The following is a 26226-nucleotide window of genomic DNA, read 5'->3' on the forward strand; positions in this document are numbered from 1 at the left end:
TCTTCTTTGGACACAGACTCCTTCATTAATGGTTTCAGACGGTTTTCGGCGAGACGTGGTCAAGTCTTGGAAATCCATTCGGACAATGGCACTAACTTTGTGGGTGCTGAGCGTGAATTGAGGAATTCCATAGAGAATCTGAATCAGAACCTCATCAATGACGTGCTGTTACAAAGGAATGTAAAATGGGTTTTTAACCCTCCTACAGCATCCCATCATGGAGGTGCTTGGGAAAGGCTTATTCGGTCAGTCCGTAAGGTGCTAAACTCTATTCTGAGGACTCAGACTCTGGATGAAGAAGGCTTGGTGACAGTGTTCTGTGAGGCTGAAGCTATTGTTAATAGCCGCCCTTTAACCAAGGCATCAACAGATCCTCAAGACTTGGAGGCTTTGACTCCTAACCATCTGCTCCTGCTTAAGTCGCAACCATTGTTGCCACCAGGATTGTTCGAGAAGGAGGATGTCTATAGTCGTCGTCGCTGGAAGCAAGTGCAGTATATGTCGAATTTGTTCTGGAAGCGCTGGGTGAAGGAGTATCTTCCTGGACTTCAGGAGCGCCAGAAGTGGAATGCTGTCAAAAGAAACTTTGTTCCTGGAGATCTTGTGGTGCTGGTGGATGATATGGCACCTCGTAATGCGTGGGTTATAGGAAGAATCGTGGATACTGTTTCAGACGAAAATGGGCTGGTGCGAAGCGTACGGATTAAAACTAAGACCAGTTGTCTGACAAGGCCAATAACCAAAGTCTGCCTTCTGCAGGAAGCAGAGGAGCAGTGAAGACCCTTGGATATATCAGAAATAAACTTTGACATTATCAGGACTTTTAAAGGAATGACGTTTCAATTTGCATTTCTAACTGGTGTTTGTCTCCCACAAGAGGGTTGTAAAGGTGGTCAATTATTACTATAAAATAATTTGGGGCCGGAATGTAGGAGCCATACACTGGGTTTTGGGCTTTTATTATGTTTTCTCTTTTTCTTGCACTGTTGTGTACATGCACGCGCATGGTGACGTCATCGGTGACTGTGGGCGTTACTGGGGGTGCGATGTCTGTATTAATGTGTGAGTGTGCTCACCTGTGCGCAAGCTTGGGTTTGGATCATGGCTGCAGGGTGATTATGGGGAGAAACTTTCTGTTGACCGTCACCACTGGCTTTACCACTGTTTTTCCCACCAATGTTATCATCACTAACATCCGTTACTGATGTCTCTGAGGTACCTTTGCACTGCTTACAACATGCATCGCTCGAAGTAAGTGATTTGTTGTTTATGTTTGTGAAATAGCGTAATAAAGAGACTCAATACATACAAAGGTTCAGCGTGACGCGTCTTCAGTGTGAATCCTCATGTTTCAGCCTGCTGTGGCGTTTTAGTTGTTTGGTTGGTTTCATTTGAGTAATATACGCCACAATACAGACTGAGGGAAAAAGCGTGTATGTTTAACAAATCATTTTTCATTAGCTCGTTGGGACTTTTATTTGTTTTATTTTGACTGCGCTTTCACTTCCGGTCCCTGCAGTGAGTGTTTTGGAGACGAGCGGCGGCTGTTTTGAAAGAACATGAGTAACGAATCTGATTCTGATCTCGATGAAAGAATAGAATTATTAAAACAGAAATATTTGCAGAGGAGTCATCGGGTGAGTTGGTGAATAAATCGTTTATTCGCGTAGAGTTCACATTCAGTTGGATATGTTTTGTGTGTTTATATCAGAACGCGACTTGTGTTGACAAAATGACAGTTCGAGAGAAGCAAATCATTCTCTGGTAAATCATAATTATGACAGTGAGTGATGACATCATTATGGCATAGTAAGACATCATTTCGACGTTTTACGTCATAATTATGACAAAAAATTCAAGTTATGAAATAAATAGAATTTATGAGGTAAAAAGGTAGATTTCCAATGTGAAACCTAGCTATATCATACTTTTCTGTGTGAGAATCAGTTTTTATAACTTTTCGAATTTCAAAGTTCGACTGAGTATGTCGTAATTTAACTTTTCCAGTAATAAATATAGCATTTTTCATTATTATGTAAATATAAAATATTAATATTTTACTTTTTTCATTATTATGACTTTTTAAAATGTAAGTTTGACTTATTTTATAATTATGACTTCGACATAATTAAAATTTTAATCCCGTAAATGACTCATGTCATAAATGTCATAATTTCGACTTTTTGCACAATTATGACAATAATTTTGACTTAAGTCATATTTTTTATGTTAATCTCGTAAATGACATGGTATGCCATCATTTCGATATTTAATCTCATAAATATTACCTACTTTGACTTAATTTTAACTTTTTTTAACCTTCCGTTGACTTTTATAAATTGTCATTGACTGTTGTAATTATTTTTCAATCATGCTTTTGTATGACTTAATTTATCTCATAAATGACTGTCATAATTTCGACTTTTCTTTTCATAAATATGATTTACAAAAGTATGTTTGTTTTCCTTATTTGATATTACAATCCTCAAATGATCATTTTATTCTGTTGAGAATCATAATAGTGTTACTAGGAAATTGTATTTTTATAGTTTTTCCTTCTGTGTTATATTCCTCCATAACACAGAAGAAAAAACTATAAAAATACAAATTTCCTATATATATATATATATATATATATATATCTTAGGATCCTTTATAACTCAAGAAATTCCAATATGATTCTGACTGTTATTCCTCTATTATTGTTATTATTTTATGGTGTTTAAGGCGTCTCAGCAGGTTCCAGGCGCATCTACACCGCCGTCAGCTGAGGATGATGGTCAGTATTATAATAATAATAAAGTGGATCTTTGCTCATGTGACCGGTTGAATACCTCACCCGTGTGTGTTTGTGCAGTGAGGAGAAATCAGACGTGCAGAAAGATGAGAGATTATAATAAAGCCCTCAGAGAGATCTACAGGAATCGAAGGTCAGGGGTCAAATATGATCTGCTTTAATTATGATTATTACTATTGCACTGAATTGACCTGTGGTCTGATGTTCCAGTGGAGCTGACAGTGCTGAAGAGGATTCTCCTGAAGAAACAAACATATTCTGCACAGAGACAGGTTACACACACACACACACACACACACACTCAGCATGAAGAATCAACTGTGACGGAGCTCAGAGAGTCTCGTACCAAATCATGTTCATTTATGCCATACCAGATGTGACGTTTAAAAAAACAAACAAACTTTGTATGTTGTTGTTTTTGTCAAAAATGATACAAATAATCACATCTAAACAAAACAGAACAATCGTTTGGTCACTTATGCCTTTTTAAATAAAAACATTGATGAAACTATACGTCACAATCCATTTTTCCCAATATTGTTCATAATGTCCAGCCATTCAGACTGTGTTCTTGCTAATATCTTTAAAAGGTACTCGGGTAACACTTTACTTGAAGGGCTGTGCATAAGACTGACATGTGTTTCATCATCAAAATGAGCCCAGATTAATTGTAGTAAATGAGCAATCACCAAAAATAAAGCGTATTCCTCGTGTTTCGTCTGCAGACGTGACTCTGCCGTCAGATCTGGCCCGTTCCTCCGGCTCCTCGGTGCTGAAGGACGTCACGGCAGATCCCCGGAGCTCGAGCGGAGCAGCGCTGCGTGTGTATCGGGAGATGCTGCACATCTACGAGAAGCTGCAGGTAATGATCATTCACATCTGTGTGATATGAGTGTGTCAGTCAGAGTTTGAACACTTAGAAAAATGTAAAGAACTGACATGTTTATATTTCAGCCTGTTGCAAAGGCGGCATTTCTCATTTGATTTAGTTTAAATTGATGTATTAAAATAGCTAAAACTAAAAATGATTATCAAAAAAGAGGTTCTCAATGGTTACACAAATCTGTTTTCATCTTTGTTTTGTGTTTGTTTCACTGTCATGTTTAAAATGTGAGAATGAGTGAATGAAGTCTGTAGTTTCCTGTTCTTCAGAGATCCATTCATTGGTGCCTGAATATTGGTTAAAAATATCACTTTATATTATTAGCCTCGAGCTGTCATAATGTTATTGGTTGTTGTGTGAGTGTGTGTGTGTGATGTGTAGGTTTAGGGGTCGGGTTAGTGTGTGTGTGTGTGTGTGTGTATGTTTAGGGGTCGGGTTAGTGTGTGTGTGTGTGTGTGTGTGTGTGATGTGTAGGTTTAGGGGTCGGGTTAGTGTGTGTGTGTGTGTGTGTGTATGTTTAGGGGTCGGGATAGTGTGTGTGTGTGTGTATGTTTAGGGGTCGGGATAGTGTGTGTGTGTGTGTGATGTGTATGTTTAGGGGTCGGGTTAGTGTGTGTGTGTGTGTGAGAGATGGGCAGGTTTATGGGTCGGGTTAGTGTGTGTGTGTGTGTGTATGTTTAGGGGTCGGGTTAGTGTGTGTGTGTGAGAGATGGGCAGGTTTAGTGGTCGGGTTAGTGTGTGTGTGTGTGTGTGTGTGTGAGATGGGCAGGTTTAGGGGTCGGGTTAGTGTGTGTGTGTGTGTGTGAGATGGGCAGGTTTAGTGTGTGTGTGTGTATGTTTAGGGGTCGGGTTAGTGTGTGTGTGTGTGTATGTTTAGGGGTCGGGTTAGTGTGTGTGTGTGTGTATGTTTAGGGGTCGGGTTAGTGTGTGTGTGTGAGAGATGGGCAGGTTTAGTGGTCGGGTTAGTGTGTGTGTGTGTGTGTATGTTTAGGGGTCGGGTTAGTGTGTGTGTGTGTGTGAGAGATGGGCAGGTTTAGGGGTCGGGTTAGTGTGTGTGTGTGTGTGTGAGATGGGCAGGTTTAGTGTGTGTGTGTGTATGTTTAGGGGTCGGGTTAGTGTGTGTGGGTGTGGGTGTGTGTGAGATGGGCAGGTTTAGGGGTCGGGTTAGTGTGTGTGTGTGTGTGTGAGATGGGCAGGTTTAGTGTGTGTGTGTGTATGTTTAGGGGTCGGGTTAGTGTGTGTGGGTGTGGGTGTGTGTGAGATGGGCAGGTTTAGGGGTCGGGTTAGTGTGTGTGTGTGTGTGTGTGTGTGAGATGGGCAGGTTTAGTGTGTGTGTGTGTATGTTTAGGGGTCGGGTTAGTGTGTGTGTGTGTGTGTGTATGTTTAGGGGTCGGGTTAGTGTGTGTGTGTGAGAGATGGGCAGGTTTAGGGGTCGGGTTAGTGTGTGTGTGTGTTTGTGTGTGTGTGTGTGTGTGTGTGTGTGTGAGAGAGATGGGCAGGTTTAGTGTAAGGGGACAGTCAGAATATACAGTTTGTACAGTATAAAAAAACATTGTCTATGAAATGTCCCTATATAACATGAAAACCCACCGTGTGTGTGTGTGTGTGTGTGTTGAGGCGGAGCGGCTCAGTCAGCAGGTGTGGGCGGCAGAACTGTGTGAGCGAGAGCGTGATCTTCAGCGGAGAGAAAACACACTCGTGCAGCAGCAGGACAGCGCTCACAGACTCCGAGTCCTGGAGGAGGAGATGCTCAGAAGAGTGCAGGTCACAACCGCACCGTATTATACTACTGTGTGTGTGTGTGTGTGTGTGTGAGAGAAGACTAATGCTCAGACGCGTACAGGTCACAACCTTTATTACTGAATATACTACTGTAATAACCCGACCCGAGCATGTTTATAACACTTCAGTAAAACACTGACGTTCACTTCCAGAAGCTGTCACAAAAAGAATGTGAAACACGCATGTAGGTTACATCATTTTAAAGATAATTTAAGTTTATTTTCTTCAGCCCTACAGTACCATCTGTGACAGATGACCGAATCGATGCAAATGTGAGACTGACTCCAAATGTTGTGTTGTTCCTACAGCAATATCAGCGAGAGACACATGAGCTGGAAGCTGCACTCAAGCAGAAGAACAAAGACAATAAGAGGATGAAGTCCAGCTTTGATTCCATGAAGGAATTAAATGATTCTATGAAGAAACAGGTGTGTAATACACACATATATATATATATGAAGAGTTCAGATGCAAAAGCCTCTAAATGCCATTTGAAATTTTCTTCTAAAATGACCATTTTTATCAAACTTGTATATTTAAGTTCAGTAATTTCACTTAAATGACAATTAATAGGTAATTATCATTGCCATTTAAGTGAAATCACTGAACTTAAATATACAAGCTTGATAAAAATTATCATTTTAGAAGAAAATTTCAAATGGCACTAGAGGCTTTTGCATCTGAACTCTTCATATATATATTAGGGCTGTCAGTTTAACGCGTTATTAAAGGGTTAGTTCACCCAAAAATGAAAATTAAGTCATTAATTACTCACCCCCATGCTGTACCAACCCCGTAAGACCTTTGTTCGTCTTCGGAGCACAAATGAAGATATTTTTTATTAAATTTGAGAGCTGTATAACTACCACATTGGCTCCTAAGGGACTGCCTCTTGACGGCCCAGAAAGTCAATGAAGAAAATGTTTAAATATCCCAAGTGACTACCGTGGCTCAACTATAAGTTTATCAAGCGACGAGAATACTTTTTGTGCGAAAAAACAAAAAAAAATAATGACTTAATTCGACTATTCCTTTTCTTCCTTGTTGGCCTGAAACGAGACTTCAAGAGATTTCCATGACGCATGCGCGACTGAACTGAAGTAGTTGAAGGAGATCGCAAATCTCGCGCATGCGTCGTGGAAATCTCTTGAAGTCTCGTTTCTGGCCAACAAGGAAGAAAAGGAATAGTCGAATAAAGTCATTATTTTTTTTTGTTTTTTCGCACAAAAAGTATTCGCGTCGCTTGATAAACATATAGTTGAGCCACGGTAGTCACATGGAATATTTAAACATTTTCTTCATTGACTTTCTGGGCCGTCAAGAGGCAGTCCCTTAGGAGCCAATGTGGTAGTTATACAGCTCTCAAATTTAATCAAAAATATCTTCATTTGTGCTCCGAAGACGAACGAAGGTCTTACGCCGCCTTCACACTGGCAGTTGAAATCAGCTCCGATGCGGCTGCGAAACGACCGGAAGTCATTCATTTCCTATGGAGATTCGCAGACCGCATGCGAATGGGTCCGAAACGGGTCCGACCGAGTGCGGTGCGAAGAAAATCGTGTCCGTTGGTCATCCGGATGCGTTCAAAAATTTGAACTCTTGCGAAAAGCTACGGACGGTTCCTATCCGACAATTCCAGCGGAAGTTGACCGTTGCTATGGTACTGATAAACAAACCTGAATTATTAACTTTTAATAAAATAAATATTGATTTTATAACGATAAGTTGTGATGTCATTTTTTATTTTCATGACTTTCTAACGTTTATAAGGGCAGTTAATACAATTAAATTGAAGGTAGACATTGAACTATTGACCACTATATCACATTTTTTAGCCGACCTGACATGTCAACGTCCTGAGCAACTTTCCTCACGCAGCATAACCCTCATCAGAGAGATCATACAGAACTGACAGAATCAAACTTTAATCTCTCCGCCATTTTTGTTCTACCCGCGTCCGACGCTTTTCACTGTGTAGTACGACGTCCGTTGGGAACGTATTGCGTATTACGGAGCTGATTTCAACTGCCAGTGTGAAGGCGGCGTTACGGGGTTGGTACAGCATGGGGGTGAGTAATTAATGACTTAATTTTCATTTTTGGGTGAACTAACCCTTTAACGGCGTTAACGCAAAACCATTTTAACGCCGTTCATTTTTTTATGGCGCGATTAACGGTCTTTTTGTCCTAGCAAACTTTGTAGTTTTTTCACATGCTTTTGCAACCGGACGCGGCATGCGTCCTGATCCATTTCGGCGTCTCGCGCTCGTCATCCACTCAAAGCCGGCTCGCAAGCTGAAACGTGTGTGTGCGGCGTGCCTGTTGTTTTGTTTACGGTCTTGATCCGCTTGCGCTTTGGTCGAAGAAGCAACAAAACGTCCTTTCGTCCCAAAACGTCCGAACACTCGTTTCGGCTTGCGATCCGGCCGAATAGTAACTTTACGTTTTGAGTCGATGACGAGCGCGAGACGCCGAAATGGATGCCCTAAAATTCTGAATGGAAAGTTTACTTTTAAAAAGTTGCCATATTGTCCCATTGACAAGACCAAGTGATCTGTGTGTTTTGTCGTTGTGAACTGAGCGATCATCATCGCAGCACGTCCAGTCTGAAACACCACTTGATGATGGCCAAGCAAACACACACACACACACACACACACAGATGATGCGAATTCTCCACCCCCTCGTCAATATCAGGGCCTCGTCAGTATTTCTTTCACCCTTTTATTGATAGACAGTGTTACATTGTGTGAGAGATTATTTATATATGTTAGTGTGAAATTGAGCACTATTCCAATGTTATTTTCAATAATAATTTTCTCACTTTTCCATATTGATAAGAGCATTAAAATGAGAAAAAAATAATGTAACAAAAAGAAATCAAGAGACATTTAGAATAGATAAAAATGTGTGATTAATCGCAAGTTAATTATGACATTAATGCGATTAATCGTGATTAAATATTTTAGTCGTTTGACAGCACTAATATATATATATATATATGTTGATATGTTGATTGAACTACAGTTGTGTTAAACTTGTGCTATATAAATAAAACTTGACATAACTTGATATATATGAAGAGTTCAGATGCAAAAGCCTCTAAGTGCCATTTGAAGTTTTCTTCTAGAATGATCATTTTTATCAAACTTGTATATTTAAGTTCAGTAATTTCACTTAAATAACAATTAATAGGTAATCTTCATTGCCATTTAAGGGAAATCACTAAACTTAAATATACAAGCTTGATAAAAATTATCATTTTAGAAGAAAATTTCAAATGGCACTTAGAGGCTTTTGCATCTGAATATATATATATATATATATTTATCTCACACGTCTTATCGCTTTCTCTCTCTCTCGCGTCTTCTTGTGCTTGAATGGTTAAATTGGGCCAGTGCTGCATCATCACAAAAGTTTATCATTTGCACATGTTTTTAATGGTACAATATTTAAGTTTTCGCTGCTATAAGTGGCATTTTCAACACAATAACTAAGACGAAGCTTGCATGCCGCTATGATGGAGGGTGAAGCGATGGGGATGGTTTTGTTTTCAGCATCCCAGTGTCCCTTAAAAAAATAAATAAATAAACAACCATAGATATTCAGGTCTTTTAAAAAGGGCGTGAATTTATTTTGTTAAAGATGTTTTCTAGATAATATTCCATGTTATTCCCTCCGGTCGGATGAGTGTTATTTATTTCACCAACACTTTGTGGCCTATCCACACTAGCAAGCTTGATTTACGTTATTTACGCGCATTTTCACATTACATTAAAGGAGTAGTTCACTTTAAAAAGACTGATAATTTACTCACCCCCATGTCATCCAAGATGTCCACGTCTTTCTTTCTTCAGTCGAAAAGAAATTAAGGTTTTTGATGAAAACATTCCTGCATTTTTCTCCATATAATGGACTTCAATGGGGTCCAAAAGACAGTTTGAGTGCAAACTGTTCAAAGGGCTTTAAACGATTCCAGATGATGAATAAGGGTCTTATCAAGCGAAACGATCGCTCATTTAATAAATAAATATCAAAGTTTAAGTTTTATAAGCTCAAATGCTCAAATTTGTGTCGTCACTGTATACTGTGTACAGCGCTGAGCAGTGTTGATGTTACAGTGTGTGTGTTTCTCTCTGTGATGACGAGTAACGAGTGTGTTTGCTCAGATTAACGAGGTCAGTGAGCAGAACAGGAAGTTGGAATGTCAGTCTCAGAAAGTTCAAGCTCGGCTGGAGAACCTGCAGGTACGTGATGAGCACTTGCACAGTTTTATATCAATGTTGAAAACAGTTTTTGTTGCTTCATATTTTATATCTCACAATTAAAGTCAGAATTGTGAGATAAAAAGTCGCAATTACCTTTTTTATTTTTCATTTATTTTTTATTTGGCGGAAACAAGCTTCCATACGATTTAAAAAAAAAATTCATATTTTCATAGTAATTCATATTTTTCATATTCACCAAGGACACATTTAATTGATCAAAAGTGATAGTTTCAAATAAATGCTGTTCTTTCAAACTTTCTATTCATCAAAGAATCCTGAAAAATAAAATGTATTGCATGGTTCAACAAAACCAGTTTGAAACTTCAACATTGATAATAATCATAAATGTATCTTGAGCATGAAATTATCATATGAGAGTGATTTGTGAAGGATCATGTGACACTGAAGACTGGAGTAATGCTGAAAATACAGCTTTGATCACAGGAATAAATTACACTCTACTGTATATTCACATAGAAAGCAACAGCTGGAATAATATTTCACAATTTATTGTATTTTTAGTCAAATAAATGCAGCCTTGATGAGCAGAAAAGACTTTTAAAAACATTAAAACATCTTAATGATGTGTATATATATATATATATATATATATATATATAGGATGAACCCTCTTGTTTTTGAGGGGGTCCTAATTTACAATACAATACAGAACAAGGGACAAATCAAACACATTACAATAAAATATTAAGACATAAATAATACCACAATCAACACACAACAATAACCAAAAACCAATAAGTATTTAGGTGAATACAACCAATTGATTGCCACACAGAGGCTAAAAACAAATACTTGCCAGCAAAAACATAACATAGAAAGAAAATAGTGAGTTGTAAATTATATACAGGTATAGCATCATCTGCTCAAAATAAGACAAACTATTTTTAAATATGTAAAATGATCTTAAAGATTTTTAATGATCGGTAGTGAATATATATTTAGAAACTGACGCGTGTTTTTGTTTTCACAGAGAAAGTACGAGTCGTTCACGACACACAGGGGCCGAGAAACTGCTGTTCCCAAAGCCTGCAAACCACAAAATCCTCCGTCAAGTAAAGCAGCCGGAAAGGTGAGTCCAGCGCAAACCGTCAACGACACTGTTCTCGGGTCTCGGTCGTGGGCTTGATTTAATTAGCGTGTGTGCTGTGATTGGACCATTCAATCAGAACAGTCACTGGCATGCTGGGAAACTGTAATGGCAGTGGCTACCGAAGATAAGTGAAGCTCCTTTAACATCATTAACGAAACATTCTGGCGATGTTCTTCAAGTAAAAATAGTGTTTGTTCCCGAACCTCAAGGAAAATCCATATCATGACCTTTAACCCCCAGGGATCAGATAAATGTCTACTTTTATTTGTGTACACTCATAAAAATAAAATAAACACATAAAATCTCTCTCAGTGTGATCGCGACAGAAAATGAACTGTAACTTAGCGAATACTTGCCACACAGACATGCGTCTTTAAATTAAGTAATTAATATCAAAAACAAATATTCTAAGGACGATTACCTATTAATTGTCATTTAAGTGAAATTACTGAACTTAAATATACAAGCTTGATAAAAATGGTCATTTTAGAAGAAAATTTCAAATGGCATTTAGAGGCTTTTGCATCTGAACTCTTCATATATACATCAATCATTAAACGTTTTAATTAGACGTTCATCCAATATTTTTTTTAAATTACTACTTGTTTTAAAACCTAATGTCCCCATAATGTTTTTGTAATCTGGGTATTTGTCAGGCCGCTGTCCTCGGGCCGTCAGCGAAGCTGCTGGCGGTTCTGTTGGATTGGGTCGTGGACGGTCAGCTCGCAGAGGTCAGAGACGGGTCAAACCTCACGAACACGGACACACTACGCCCTGCACTGCATGAGAGATGTGCCAAGGTCAGTCATTAGAAATTGCTGAATAAAGTTGTTATTTTTGCACAATTAACCCTCTGGGGTTGTTCGTTTAACAGTCACACTCGGGAACTTCGGGTCAAAATTGACCCAAAGGGCGGGATTCATATTTAAAAAAGAAAATCATAATTTTTTACTTGTTTTTTTATAATATTTTTTCTTTTCTTTTTTGGTGTTTTGAGAAAATTTCAAAAATACAAAAATTTATAATTAGTATTAATGCAATAATTATGACCAAATTTTCCCCCATTGAATATAATAGAAAAAAATATAAAAAATTTTTTTTTTTTTTTAAAGCTGTATTTCATTTTGGAGTCAAGCCTAGGCCTCATAAAATAAATTTTTGAAATGAGATGGATGCCATCTGGTGGACAAACTGAGCTTTTTAAAAATGCAAAACACATGTATAATCTAAATTTTTTGGTGTGTTTGTGTATAAAAGTGTGTTTGTGTGTGTGTGTGTCTGTTTTGCACTCCTGATGTTTTATAGATTCACCCCTTCACTGTTGAGTTGCTGATTTGTAGATTGTACGCACACAAAAACTCAGTATTTTCACATTTTTGCCAATTTCCCATTCATTTCCAATGCGGGTCATATTTGACCCGAAGGTCCTGAGTGTGACTATTTTTTTACGACCACTTAGACTTTTCAAATCCTGTCCCCAATTTTTTGGGGTGTTCATATACCAAGTACCATTAAAGTCACCAAGTTTCGGACCATTCTGATGATGCTACGATTTTTAAACATTTTTTATTTAAACGCTTCGGGTCATTATTGACCCGAAGAACCCCAGAGGGTTAAGTATTTTTGTTGCTTCATAACATACATCTGAACCACTGTAGTCACATGGACTATTTTAACGATGTCTTTACTACCTTTCTGGGCCTTGAAAGTGGTAATTAAATTGCTGTCAATGGAGGGTCAGAAAGCTTATATTTTTGGGTGGCTAACCTTTTAAAGGTCGATTCTGAGTTCACGGGTTCTCCAGCATGGTTTTAAAACATTTCTATTAAACATATGATGTGGTGATTGTAAAGCGTTCTCCTGTGATTATTGTGATGTGGTCAGGCGCTGCCTGTGCTGGTGGATCATCTTCATCAGGCGTCTGTGATGGAGTCGTCTCTCCTGCTGTCTCTGATCCGCTGTATCTACTGTTGTCTGATGCTTCTGGAGCGCAGCACACAGGTACCAAACACACACATGGCCCATCACACACTAAATCAGAGAGAGATTTAGGATTTAAGACAATTTTATACAAAATACATCACATAAAACAACCATTTTACCAAATATAAACTAAGCTTCCATAGGCTCTCACACACTAGACCGATAAAGGATTTTGAAGACCGATACAAATATTTTTTGGTTTTAAAATCCGATATATCGGCCGATATTTTTATTTATTTATTTATTTTTTCAGAAACACGCAACAAAAAATTAACAGATTTCCCTAACATTAGTTATTTGTAGTAATTTATGTGTTTTAGCTAAAATAATATGATAAAGCATTTTAAAAAAGAAACTTGTTTCTTTTATTGTCACAACATAACAGAGGAACATCAAAATATAATTTCAATAAATATTTATTGTAATATTTATATGTAAATAAATGTAAATATGTAAACATGTAAATAAATATTTACAATAAATACAATAAATATAATTACAATGTCAGGTTAGCTAGTCTATGATGAGCCATAATTTAGCAATGGATAACGTCATACTGCAAATTGTAAAACATACATTTTCAATTTAACAGGCCGAGGAGAGATGATTGAAGCGCGTTTCATCCGTTTTTATTTTATTTTTGAAATATTCATTTATCGGCCATTATAACTGCCGATACCGATAGTTTGGGAAATGTCTAATATCGGCCGATAATATCGGTCTGGCTCTATCACACACACCCCATCTCCACTCAAACAAAGCAACATTATCAGTGTATTTGTAATATGTATGACCTAAACAGACCATATCAACTTCCTGTCCTGCATTTTTACGCTGGTGGGATTTCAAAATGGGTAACTTAGCTTGGCCAATTAAAAAATTGGCAAGAACACATTGCTGTTGCCATATATATATATCTACATATATGTTTATGTATTACTATTGCTTTGGCAATATTGTGCTATTTTACAGTCATGCCAATAAAGCTCAATTGAATTGAATTGAGAGAGAGAGAGAGAGAGACCTTTCATATCGAGCTCGAACACCGAATTGACTCCTCTTTCGCGTTTACTTGCCTTTAAACGGACACATAAACACAAAATAATGTCTAAATACCCGTCTTGGCTCATTTTCTCTCGGTAATGTCATAAGTGAACTGTTGAGAAACCGGATGTGTGTCAGTTTTTTCAGTCCGTGCTCTCTGTCTTAATATGACAGCATACATCTAATATTCAGTGTCAGTAATACAAAAAAAATAAAGTCCAATAATAACAACAATACTGATAAAAAAATTAAAAAAACAATAATATTAAAGGAGTAGTTCACTTTTGAAAAAACTTTTGCTGATAATTCACTCGCCCCCATGTCATCCAAGATGTCCATGTCTTTCTTTCCTCAGTCGAAAAGAAATTAAGGTTTTTGATGAAAACATTTCTGGATCTTTCTCCATATAATGGACTTCAATGGGGTCCAAACGGTTCAAGGTCCAAATGAGAGTTTCAGTGTAGCTTCAAATGTCTTTAAACGACACCAGACGATGAATAAGGGTCTTATCATGCGAAACGATCGGTCATTTCAAAACTTATTCCAAAAATGTAACTTTTCTAAGGACAAATGCTAGCCTTGCTCTATTCTGTGAGGCGCGTTTGTAACGTCACGTAATACGTAATTACGTTCAAGAGTCAGTGTTTACAAGTTGAACGCATAGGTTGAACGTGCAAACTAACTCAAACGCCGTTTACAAAAAAAGGAATTAAAAGGTAAAACATCGATGTCGGACGATTTTGACTCTGTACTTCCGGCTACGTCACCCGTGACCTTTTGAACGTAATTACGTAATACGTGACGTTACAAACGCGCCTCACAGAATAGAGCAAGGCTAGCATTTGTCCTTAGAAAAGTTACATTTTTGGAATAAGTTTTGAAATAACCGATCGTTTCGCATGATAAGACCCTTATTCATCGTCTGGTGTCGTTTAAAGACATTTGAAGCTGCATCTCAAACTGTCTTATGGACCTTGAACCGTTTGGTCCCCATTGAAGTCCATTAAATGGAGAAAAATCCTGGAATGTTTTCATCAAAAACCTTAATTTCTTTTCGACTGAAGAAAGAAAGACATGGACATCTTGGATGACATGGGGGCGAGGAAATTATCAGCAAAAGCTTTTTCAAAAGTGAACTACCCCTTTAAATCAAACAACCCTGTGTGTTTTTAAGAGCTCCGCAATCTGAGGCAGGAGATGTTTCATCATCATCAACAACATCAATAATGATATTATTCTAATAATCTAATATCGTTTATTCCAAGCTGCTTTATTTCCTTCAGGCGGGCGGACGGGCACCCCAGTGCCTGCAGTAGTGTGTGTTTTAACGCCACATCTCGATCTCTCTCTCTTCCAGCACGCTGTCCTGACGTCCACGCTGAGGAGGCTGGGTGACGAGGTGTCTCGAGGGTCATGTGACCCGGCTCGCCCACTGTTTAAGAGCTCCTGTCTTCACACACGCTTTCTGTGCAGCCTCATCATCATTAAAACCGTCAGTCAAGGTCAAACCAGTCCATTCAGCTTTAAATACATGGAAAATAATAATTTCTTGAAGAAAATAGCGTCATAGTCCAGCTTAGTGATGTTTCATTTTTGTTGTAAAAAAGTTATTATAACCGCTCTGGAGAAAACGTGATGTCATCATCCAGCTCAGTTCAGTTCTTCTCATATAATAATGTCAATGCAGGCACATCAATAATATTGTTGAATATTAAATGAAATGTCCCCAACTAAGCAAGCCAATGGCGACAAAGGTGGAAAAAGGAGTAAAAGCATGTGTAATATTGTCCTGAAATGAGTCTAATAGACAAGAATCACTCAGGGAAACCACAGTAATGATCATGCAGTGCATTTAGTGTTTTAATATTTATTTCTGGTAACACTTAATATAAGGTTAAGGTTAACAATAAGGTTCCATTCATTAACATGTTCTAACAATTTAAAATACTCCTAAAGCATTTATTAATCTTAATCAATATTAATTTAATTAAAATGCGTAAAATACATTATTGAAATCAAAAGTTGTATGTTTTTGTGAGCATATATACTGAATAATTAAATTGTGTATAGAAATGTGAAGATAAATGAGCAACTGCATTTTAATTATTAACAAGTTCAATTAAACCATATGAAAAATATTTGATATACAGGATATATAAAATATGAGGGAAGAACTGTTACGGTATTTATCTGACAAAATTATTTGGCAAAAAAAAAAAGACAAACTACAGCTACAGATTTTTATTTTACTGTGCAAAACAAATGCTTACAAACAAATATTGATTACAACACAATCAGTTATTAATATCTCACTGGTTCTCTCTTGTTTTTGCATGTGTTCATAATTTCTTGAATGACAGCCTGGATATAAATGATGGTGGCACAATTTGTCATGTTTCATTGCGTTATTATCATTAATAAAACAATCGACTCCAAGCACAACTGCGCAATATGACTACAAAATATTTTTATTAGGCTGGAAATCAAATATATATATATATATATAATAAAAATATGAATTGCATATAAAAATACGAATTTATGCAACAATATATATATATATATATATATAAACACACACATGCTTGTGGTTATGAGCAACTTTAGTTCTTGCATGTGTTTGGTGTCACTGTGCAGCAGGTGGCAGTGTTGTACACGAGTCTGCAGTTTATATGGTTAAAAAAACACACACAGTCCATTTTCCATTAATAAATAGTCTATATCTGACACCAAAAGTCATAGAACAAATTGGAGATGCATAATGGAAATGGATAACTTATTGAAGCCATGAACATTCCTATAGAAATGGCTCAAGCTGCATTAAACATCTCATTAACACGAGTCTAATCTCTATTCTACTGTTAAAATCTTCAATCAGAAAGTCTCATGGCATTAAATGTTGCATGCACAACAAAAGATGCAAGTCATCCTTGTTTTCCAGCACAAATATCGAAACATTCTTAAATCAAGATACATTTACTGAAAAGCAAAATTAGATTTTTTTAAATTCAATAATCTAGTATAATACGGTTTAATACGGTTTAGTATAAAAGTGCATTTATATTGCAGTGCTAAATATGAATGATTCTGTGTTTATTTATATATTTGCATTTTTACATATTTCTAAAGCACTACAGATCGTTTCAAAGCAGCGTCACTGTGATAAACAGGAAAATAATGGAATTAGGAATGCAAATTTGATCAAATATGAGAAATTCAGCTGTAAAACGGGAGTGTTGGTACTCAGATCAGTGTTGAGTTAGTTCAGTTTAATGACTGTAAAGTTCATTATGAAACGAGTTAAGTGCAGCAATGACAGGAGTGTCATCATCATTCAGGGCAAGGCAACGTTTATTCAAGTGCTTTACACAGAAAGGAATTAAAATAATCTCAAGATAAAAGCAAAGAAAATGAAAATGGTTATACAAGACACAGTTGAATTAAAAGAGTAAAAAGAGGATACATAGATATACTGTACTTCCTATGTGGGAAAATACCAGTGTGTCATAAAAGTGCATCTATCCATCATAAAAGTGCATCTATCCATCATAAAAGTGCATCTGTCCATCATAAAAGTGCATCTATCCATCATAAAAGTGCATCTGTCCATCATAAAAGTGCATCTATCCATCATAAAAGTGCATCTATCCATCATAAAAGTGCATCTGTCCATCATAAAAGTGCATCTATCCATCATAAAAGTGCATATGTCTATCAAAAAAGTGCATCTATCCATGATAAAAGTGCATCTATCCATGATAAAAGTGCATCTATCCATCATAAAAGTGCATCTATCCATCATAAAAGTGCATATGTCTATCATAAAAGTGCATCTATCCATGATAAAAGTGCATCTATCCATGATAAAAGTGCATCTATCCATCATAAAAGTGCATCTATCCATCATAAAAGTGCATATGTCCATCATAAAAGTGCATCTATCCATTATAAAAGTGCATCTGTCCATCATAAAAGTGCATCCATCCATCATAAAAGTGCATCTATCCATGATAAAAGTGCATATGTCTATCATAAAGTGCATCTATCCATGATAAAAGTGCATCTATCCATTATAAAAGTGCATCTATCTATCTATCATAAAAGTGCATCTGTCCATCATAAAAGTGCATATGTCTATCATAAAGTGCATCTATCTATGATAAAAGTGCATCTATCCATTATAAAAGTGCATCTATCCATCATAAAAGTGCATCTATCATCATAAAAGTGGATCTATCCATCATAAAAGTGCATCTATCATCATAAAAGTGGATCTATCCATCATAAAAGTCTGTCTAAATGAAGGTTTCTTGACTTGTTCTCCTGTAGTGGACGTTCTGGCTCAGGCTGTAGACGTGCTGTCATGTGCGGTGCGGACCGATGAAGGACAGGCGCTGTTCCTGGAGTACCGGGCTCTGCCGGTGGTTCTGGTTCTGCTGAGAGGAGGGAGTCCGGGTCTGCTGGCTCGGTCCACAGCGGTGCTGACACAGATGAGCTCAGAGTCACGTGAGAAACACTTCATGCTACACGCCGTTGTGTGATGAAAGCGTGTGAATCTGCTGTGTGTGTTTGGAGAACCACAACTATGGTGATCATTAAATCTTAAAAATGGGTTTTCAGTCTTTTAATGCCACGGGCTCCCAAATATGATCTAAAATCCTAAAATTTCAAAAGGCAACTATATATTTTATAAGTATAAAAACGACTGTAAAATAATGTTATGAAAATGCGTAAAATATGTTTACCTCATATTTTTTTTTAATTAAATTTAAGCCATTTTTTATTTTTTTCAGCAATTTAATTTTTTTGTTTTAATCCAATTATTTATTTTTAATCAAATGTATTCACATATTTAAATCAAATTGCGTTAATTTTATTTTAATCAAATGCATTTATGTATTTTTATTTATTTAAATAAATATTTATTTATTTATTGAAAAGAATATTGTAATTTTTTATCAATTAATTTAAATATTTTTTTACTTAATCTAATTATTTATTTTAATATTTTTTTTATTTATTACTTATTTAAATCAAATTGTGTTTATTTAATTTTATTTAGTATAATTAAATGCATTTATGTATTTAAGTATCTTTATTAATTTAATTAAATGTTTGCTTATTTATGATTTATTGAAAACAAATGTATCTGTTTTGGTCTTTAATTTATTTGATTAAAATGTATATATAACTATTTAAAAAATATATATTTAAATCTATTTGAATTTATTTAAATAAATTATAATTTAAATTTTAATTATATAAATATTTTTAATCACGTTTTATTTTGTTTTTATTCATTTCAATCCTATTTTATAATAATTTTTGTATAGTTTTTTTTATTTATTTAATCAAATTATTATTATTTTTTTTGTTTAATCTTTTTTTTTTTTTACTTTTTCATGGACCCCAAGCACTCCCTGTGGGTCACTGGACTGTTTGAAAACCAGAGCATGCTTGATTTAATTGAGTCATGGTCTTTGTGGTTCAGTAAAGGCGGTGTACAGTATCAGGTCACTGATGTGATTTTGATGTGGTGTTGCTCATGTTCAGGCCCGCTGGACTGTGAGCTGCTGAAAAACACTCACGAATCGTAAAGTGAGTGCGTTTACGAGAAGGGCCAGGAATGTGCCTTTCACCTTCTTACTCGTGACACTGAACAGACGTGTGTAGCTTTACAGTGAGCTGGCCTGGCAATTAGGGAGCTTTACAGGAGGATAATTATGGGAACGTGTGAAGGGTGGAGCTGAGGTCACGTCTCAAGGTCAGCTGTGGTTGTCTGGTCGAAGCTTTAATGTGCTCCATGTGTCCTAAATCAGCTCAGACTGAAGACTTTAACAGACGGCCTGAGATCAGACTCGCGTTAGACCTGCAAGAGAGGTCGGACAGCAAGCAGAAGTTCAGAAATTAAAGGATTAGTTCACTTTAAAATGAAATCTCCCCCTCAAGTCATCCTAGGTGTATGTGACTTTGAGCGAATCTTTTTTCGTAACGAAATCAACGAATTGACTCTGGAAAAGATTCGTTCATTTTAATGAATGAGTTCGAACAGGAGAGTCACGAACTCTCGCAGTGCACAGCAGGGCGAGCATTTGAGCTTATAAAACTTAAACTTTGTTATTTATTTATTAAATGAGCTTGATAAGACCCTTATTCATCGTCTGGAATCGTTTAAAGCCCTTTGAACAGTTTGTAGTTTTGGACCCCATTGAAGTCCATTATATGGAGAAAATCCTGGAATGTTTTCATCAAAAACCTTAATTTCTTTTCGACTGAGGAAAGAAAGACATGGACATCTTGGATGAAATGGGGGTGAGGAAATTATCAGCAAAAGTTTTTTTAAAAGTGAACTACTCCTTTAATTATGTAATGCATCACTTGCATATTTCATAAAACTGTTTTCATGGGAGGCCGTTTCTGTGTCTGTGTGTCTCATAACCGGATTCCTCTTTTCTCTAGTGTTGTGAGGATCGAGTGTGGAAATGTTTTCTGCTCATCTAGATTAGAAGCAGTGTTTCACGCAAACGCTTTAACGCCATGAACCCACTCCAGACGATATTACAGAGTTTTCCACAATAAGAGTCCCTGAGTATTGTCCTCTGTCCATCAGGGTCGCTGTCGGCTTTTCTGGATCAGTGCAGCACTGAAGATTTCTTCCGCTGCGCCTCGGTGTTCCTCCGTAACCCTCGCGTGGAGCCGTCGCTGGTGGAGAAGATGCTCATGCTCCTCCAGAAGCTCTCCAGTATCCGGTGAGGGTCTCCTCCTTTAACACTGGGGGTTTCAAACGGGTCCAGGGGCACGCAAGGGGACAAAACTGTGTAATAAAACAATAAACAATAACTAAAAAAAAAACACATTTGATAAAAAAAATTACATTTGATTCAAATAAGTAATAAATTAAATTATATTAAAACATTTAAATAATAAATAAAACATAAGATTAAATTTTTTTTAAATAATAATAAAATAAATCAAATTAATACATTTGAATCAAATGAATTTAAAAAAAAGGTATTTATTTAGTTAATTGGTCTTTTAATGTATTATTTATTTAAATAATATTTTTATATTTGAGTTAAATAAATCACATTTGATTATAATAACTAAAATATTAATGAAGTTAAATAAATAAATGTTACAATAAATAAAAATAAGATTAAACCAATTACCTAAATAAATATATTTTATTAAAAAAAATTAAGATTAATCACAATTGATTCAATTGACACTAGTAAAGTAATAGATTTGAATAGAACAAATTTAAATAAATATAAAACTATTATTTAAATAAATAATAAATAAAATTATACTAACTAAATAAATCACATTTAATTCAAATAGTTAATAAATTCATATATTTGAATACAATACAATAAAATAAATAAAAATATAAAAATAATGAAATTCATTTTATTAAAATAATAATGATCACATTTGATTCAAATAACTAATAAAGTAATAGATTTGAATAGAACAAATTTAAATAAATATAAAACTATTATTTAAATAAATAATAAATAAAATTAAACTGACTAAATAAATAACATTTGATTCAAATAGTTAATAAATTAATATATGTGAATACAATACATTAAAATAAATAGAAATATAAAAATAATGAAATTCATTGAATTAAAATAAAAATGATCACATTTGATTCAAATAACTAATAACATTTGACTTAAAGAAAAAATATTAAAATAAATAAATAAATAAATACAATTTAAATCAAATAAATAACATCAGTATCAGTACAGTACTACACTAAGTAACGTAACAGAAACTAAATATTTGCCAAATAATATTTTACACAATATTCAATCATAATATATATTTTTTACATTATCTCTTTATGCATGAAGTCCCCCGCACGAGGATGATAATTTGGGGGTCTGTGGCTTCTAAAGATTGATAACCCCTATCTAACCAGCAGGTAGTCTATCGTGTAGGCTATTTCTGCAAGGGAAAACGACTTATTAGTTTAGTTTGGTTTTTGTAAACAGATTTCATTGAGAAAGAGTCGGTCCTGTTGAAGAGTCATGTGTGTATTGGGAGGTTCATCTGCTATTCTGTTTGTTTGCAGGAAGAACAAGCGTCTGTTTGAAGTGTCGTCGCTGCATTTGCTGCTGCAGGAGATGCACCGAACCGCTGACCGTTCTCAAACCTTCCTCAACATCAACCTGAGCTCCATCCTGCTCAATCTGGGCATGCTCACACGCTCATAACACACTCATAACATGTTGCCCATTGTGCTGAATGCCGTCTTTCACACTGAACTGGATGATTGCACCGTGACCATCAAGCTCCTAAAAGGACGTTTGCACTGTGTGTGAAGTCTCCTGGAGTCGTATCACAGATCTGAGATCTGGGTGTGATGCTGTTATGATACTCTGATATTCTGCCAAACGCTGTCTTTTGTGTTTCACAGAAGAAAATCTTATGTAGTGCATTTTTATTTATTTTTGTATACATTGAAATAATGAATTAAACTGGTCTCTGATTAGATTAGTGACGTGGTTTCATTTGATCGTGCATTGCAAAAATATTTACGCCTAAATTTAAGATTTATGTATCTGAATTGCATCGCAAATTTCCATCCATTTAGATTACGCCTTTTTTAACTAATAAACGTAATGTGATGCATATAATATCATTGATGCATTTCATTTCCTTACAGATAAACTAACTGCACAGCAAGACATATTTGTGCATACTTTTTAACTGAATTAATTGCTTTTACAATCATTTGCATAAATGCATTTTATGCCATAATTTTTTTTAAGTACAGAAATCCTACCTGATTAATTTATGCATGATCTTAAAGGGTAACTAAACCCCTGGTCAGAGCCTGACTCCACCCACTGGCAATATTTGAAAATGCAGAAAAAGTGGGCTGACCCAAGCGGAGATAGAGGGGACGAAATAGATGCTAAAACACTCTATCCTGATCGTTTTCAATACTCACAATCCCAATTTCTGACTCCCTACAGTGGTTTTGACGACACAAGATGGCGTGGTGAGCTGAAACGGGAACATCCAATAGGAAAATTCAACTGCAGTAGCCACCGTTCAACCTGAAGAGGGCAGCACTAAGACGTTTTCACACCATATATTGTAGAAATAGAACACTTTATAAACAAATGTCAAAAAAGTTACTCGAATCAATGACTGGTATTAATAAAGATCCATTCTTACAGATCATTAACTAAAAAAAGTTGGTTTAGTATTAGTTACTCTTTAAGTTCATTAATTTGTTTGATAACACTGTAATTGTATTGAAGCAATTAAATCTTACATTTATAAGTGATATTAATATGACTCAATGGTTGAATATTCACATTACTTCTCTATAACATGACTGTTTTGAAGTGTTTAAATCATAGATATGTATATAAAGGCTAGATGTGTTACGCCGGAGTTTCCATCGTCATTACTGGCGGCCATCTTGTCACAGACAAGCTGATGTAAGATGAGTGGTCAGAACGAACACAAATACTCTTATCTCGTTGAAATCTTGACGGATTTACAAACGGTTTGGTTTCTTACAAACGTTATTAACGTGGCTATAATTATCTGGATGATTATTTATTTATACACTTTTTATTCATAAGTATGTAGTGTCATAACTACACCTCTGACGTTTATAACAAAACAAACCGTTTGAAAATCGGTTGAAAATTGAGCAAGTTATGGTCATTTAAATAGTACATGTACCATTAACACAATGTGAGCGAGCTGCCTGTGACAAGATGGCCGCCAGGTGCAGACGTCGACCTCCATTGGCCAGCAGCGTGGACGACATATCTAGCCTTTATATAGATATCTATGGTTTCAACAATGAGTGTTTTCAAACAGGTTTCCTCGTGATACTCCCCTGTCTGTCATTGGTCAGTTACCCAGGTGAACGCGTGTGATTGGTTAAGCCAGAAGTGGACATGTCTGACTCTTTAAACTCACGCACCACAAACTATATGAACAGAATTACTCACATCACGCGTGTTAAAGGATTTTATTCTTTCCAAATATTGTTTTAACAGGCATTTATGTGTTTAAAACGTCCATTAAAACGCGTTTCTGTTATTCAAATGTCCTCGCGCGTGGAGCGCCTCTGTTTTCGAGCTGGTCCGGTCGAGCTGGACTGACGTTTGTTTTTTTCCCCCTCTTCTGTCACGTTGTTTATCAGCATGATGAATGCTTGCGAGAGTGAATGAGTTCCAGGCCTGCGCACACTGATGTTTCGTCCAGATGGAGCTGGGTTTGGTTTGGACTGGACCGAACGTCTCTGAGAGTCTGTTCTCAATCACATGTTCCTGTTGTAATGACGAAACCCTCTGCTAGACACCGAATCTCACACTGGCTCGGTACGCTTCCATAATTCCTCTATATAAAGGTAGAGTTGTTTTAAAGCCGTATTACGCACATGTGATGTAATATTAAAGATTTGAAGTCTTGATTTCTTGACTGTCTGAGAAAGGACTTAATTCTCCATCCCGTCGTCTTTTGCAGTGTTTCTTCAAGGTGATCTGCGTCATTTCTAGCGTCACCGAACAGAACCGTTCTCCAGTGTGTTTGGTGTAAGGTGTGGTCTCGAGTCGTTTTAGGATATTTTCAGCTAAAGTGAGTAAAGGACAGGTCACACGGGTCATACTTCATAGAAACTGTCACTGAGACGAATGAGAACAATAACAGATAGAGATATAAACATTTATTACACACTTTTCACTTCCACACACACAGAAACAAGCACACTTTGAAAGTTCAAATGATCAAAACTGAAACTATTTACTAAAACGGGTTCTTTGCACAGTATGCAACTTTTTTTGACAAAATTATGTAATATACATTTTTACTATATATAAGGTGTTTCTATTTTACGGAAGCCCTGAACCGCAAGGTGAACAAAAAAAGAAAGAAAACTTATCTCCTTATTTCGACATATCTCGTTATAACAACATAATATCTCGTTATTTCGACTTAAGACGACTTAAACAAAAAAATATGTTGTTATTTCAAAATATGTCATTATTATGACATAAATATCTTGTTTGGACATGAATATCTTGTTATTTCGACGTATCTCGTTATTTCGACATAAATATCTTGTTATTTCGACATAATATCTCGTTATTCTGACATAAATATCTTGTTATTTCGACTTATCTCGTTATTTCTACATAATATCTCGTTATTTTGATAATAAATATCTCGTTATTTTGACATAAATATCTTGTTATTTCGACATAAATAGCTTGTTATTTCGACATATCTCGTTATTTTGACATAATATCTCGTTATTTCGACACAATATCTTGTTATTTTGACATAAATATTTTGTTATTTTGACATAAATATCTTGTTATTTCGACATATCTTGTTATTTTGACATAAATATCTTGTTATTTCGACATATCTCGTTATTTTGACATATCTCGTTATTTCGACACAATATCTCGTTATTTTGACATAAATATCTTGTTATTTTGACATAATATCTTGTTATTTTGACATAAATATCTTGTTATTTCGACATATCTCGTTATTTTGACATAATATCTTGTTATTTCGACATATCTTGTTATTTTGACATAATATCTCGTTATTTTGACATAATATCTCGTTATTTCGACATAATATCTCGTTATTTTGACATACATATCTTGTTATTTTGTCATAATAAGGGGCGCATTCTAATATGCGTTAAGCTACATTTAGCGTTCTTATAACATTCTTATAGAGTTTCTGTGCTATAATATTTTAATATACTTTAAAGTGTAATTTATTCCTGCGATTTTCAGCATCATTACTCCAGTCTTCAGTGTCACATGATCCTTCACAAATCACTCTAATATGAGGATCTGATGCTCAAGAAACATTTATGTTTATTATTGTTGAAAACAGTTCAGTGGACCTGTGATATTCAGGATTCTTTAGTGAATTGAAAGTTTAAAAGAACAATATTTATTCAAAATAGAAATATTGTCTAACAATATAAATCTGTATCACTTTTTAATACATTCTTGCTGAATAAAGTGTTAATTTCTTTTAAAACAGGAAAAAAACTTCTGACCCCAAACTTATATTGTTACAAAAGATTTCTATTTTAAGTAAATGCTATTTCATTTTAAACTTTTTATTCATCAAAGAATGTATCACAAGGTATATTTAAAAAAAATATTAAGCAGCACAACTGTTTCCAACATTGATACAAAATCCTCATATTAGAATGATTTCTGAAGGATCGTGTGACACTGAAGACTGGAGTAATGATGCTGAAAATACAGCTTTGCATAAAAGAAATAAGTTATATTTTAAAGTATAGAATAACATTATTTTAAATTTTAATATTTCACAATATTTCA

At 35.5% G+C, this 26226-nt stretch overlaps 1 protein-coding gene across 3 annotated transcripts; it reads left to right on the plus strand.

Moving 5' to 3' along the window:
- The first annotated feature begins 1076 nt into the window (after positions 1 to 1076).
- ccdc138 (coiled-coil domain containing 138) lies at positions 1077 to 22372 on the plus strand. 3 transcript variants are annotated; one of them, XM_089133490.1, is made up of 15 exons: positions 1077 to 1251; positions 2728 to 2779; positions 2858 to 2930; positions 3008 to 3069; positions 3523 to 3659; positions 5298 to 5444; positions 5771 to 5890; positions 9631 to 9708; positions 10721 to 10819; positions 11497 to 11640; positions 12725 to 12841; positions 15225 to 15369; positions 18197 to 18373; positions 20478 to 20616; positions 21951 to 22372. In XM_089133490.1, the coding sequence occupies exons 1-15, from the start codon at positions 1177 to 1179 to the stop codon at positions 22090 to 22092; spliced, it is 1707 nt and encodes a 568-aa protein (XP_088989616.1). In that variant the 5' UTR covers positions 1077 to 1176; the 3' UTR covers positions 22093 to 22372. The 3 variants fall into 3 exon arrangements, with proteins under 3 accessions (XP_088989616.1, XP_088989615.1, XP_088989617.1); XM_089133489.1 differs by lacking the exon at positions 1077 to 1251 and adding an exon at positions 1487 to 1637; XM_089133491.1 differs by lacking the exon at positions 1077 to 1251 and adding an exon at positions 1581 to 1645.
- Positions 22373 to 26226: the final 3854 nt, after the last annotated feature.

The sequence above is a fragment of the Pimephales promelas genome, chromosome 7 (genome assembly GCF_988280905.1).
Source record: "Pimephales promelas chromosome 7, fPimPro1.hap1.1, whole genome shotgun sequence".
NCBI lineage: Eukaryota > Metazoa > Chordata > Actinopteri > Cypriniformes > Leuciscidae > Pimephales > Pimephales promelas.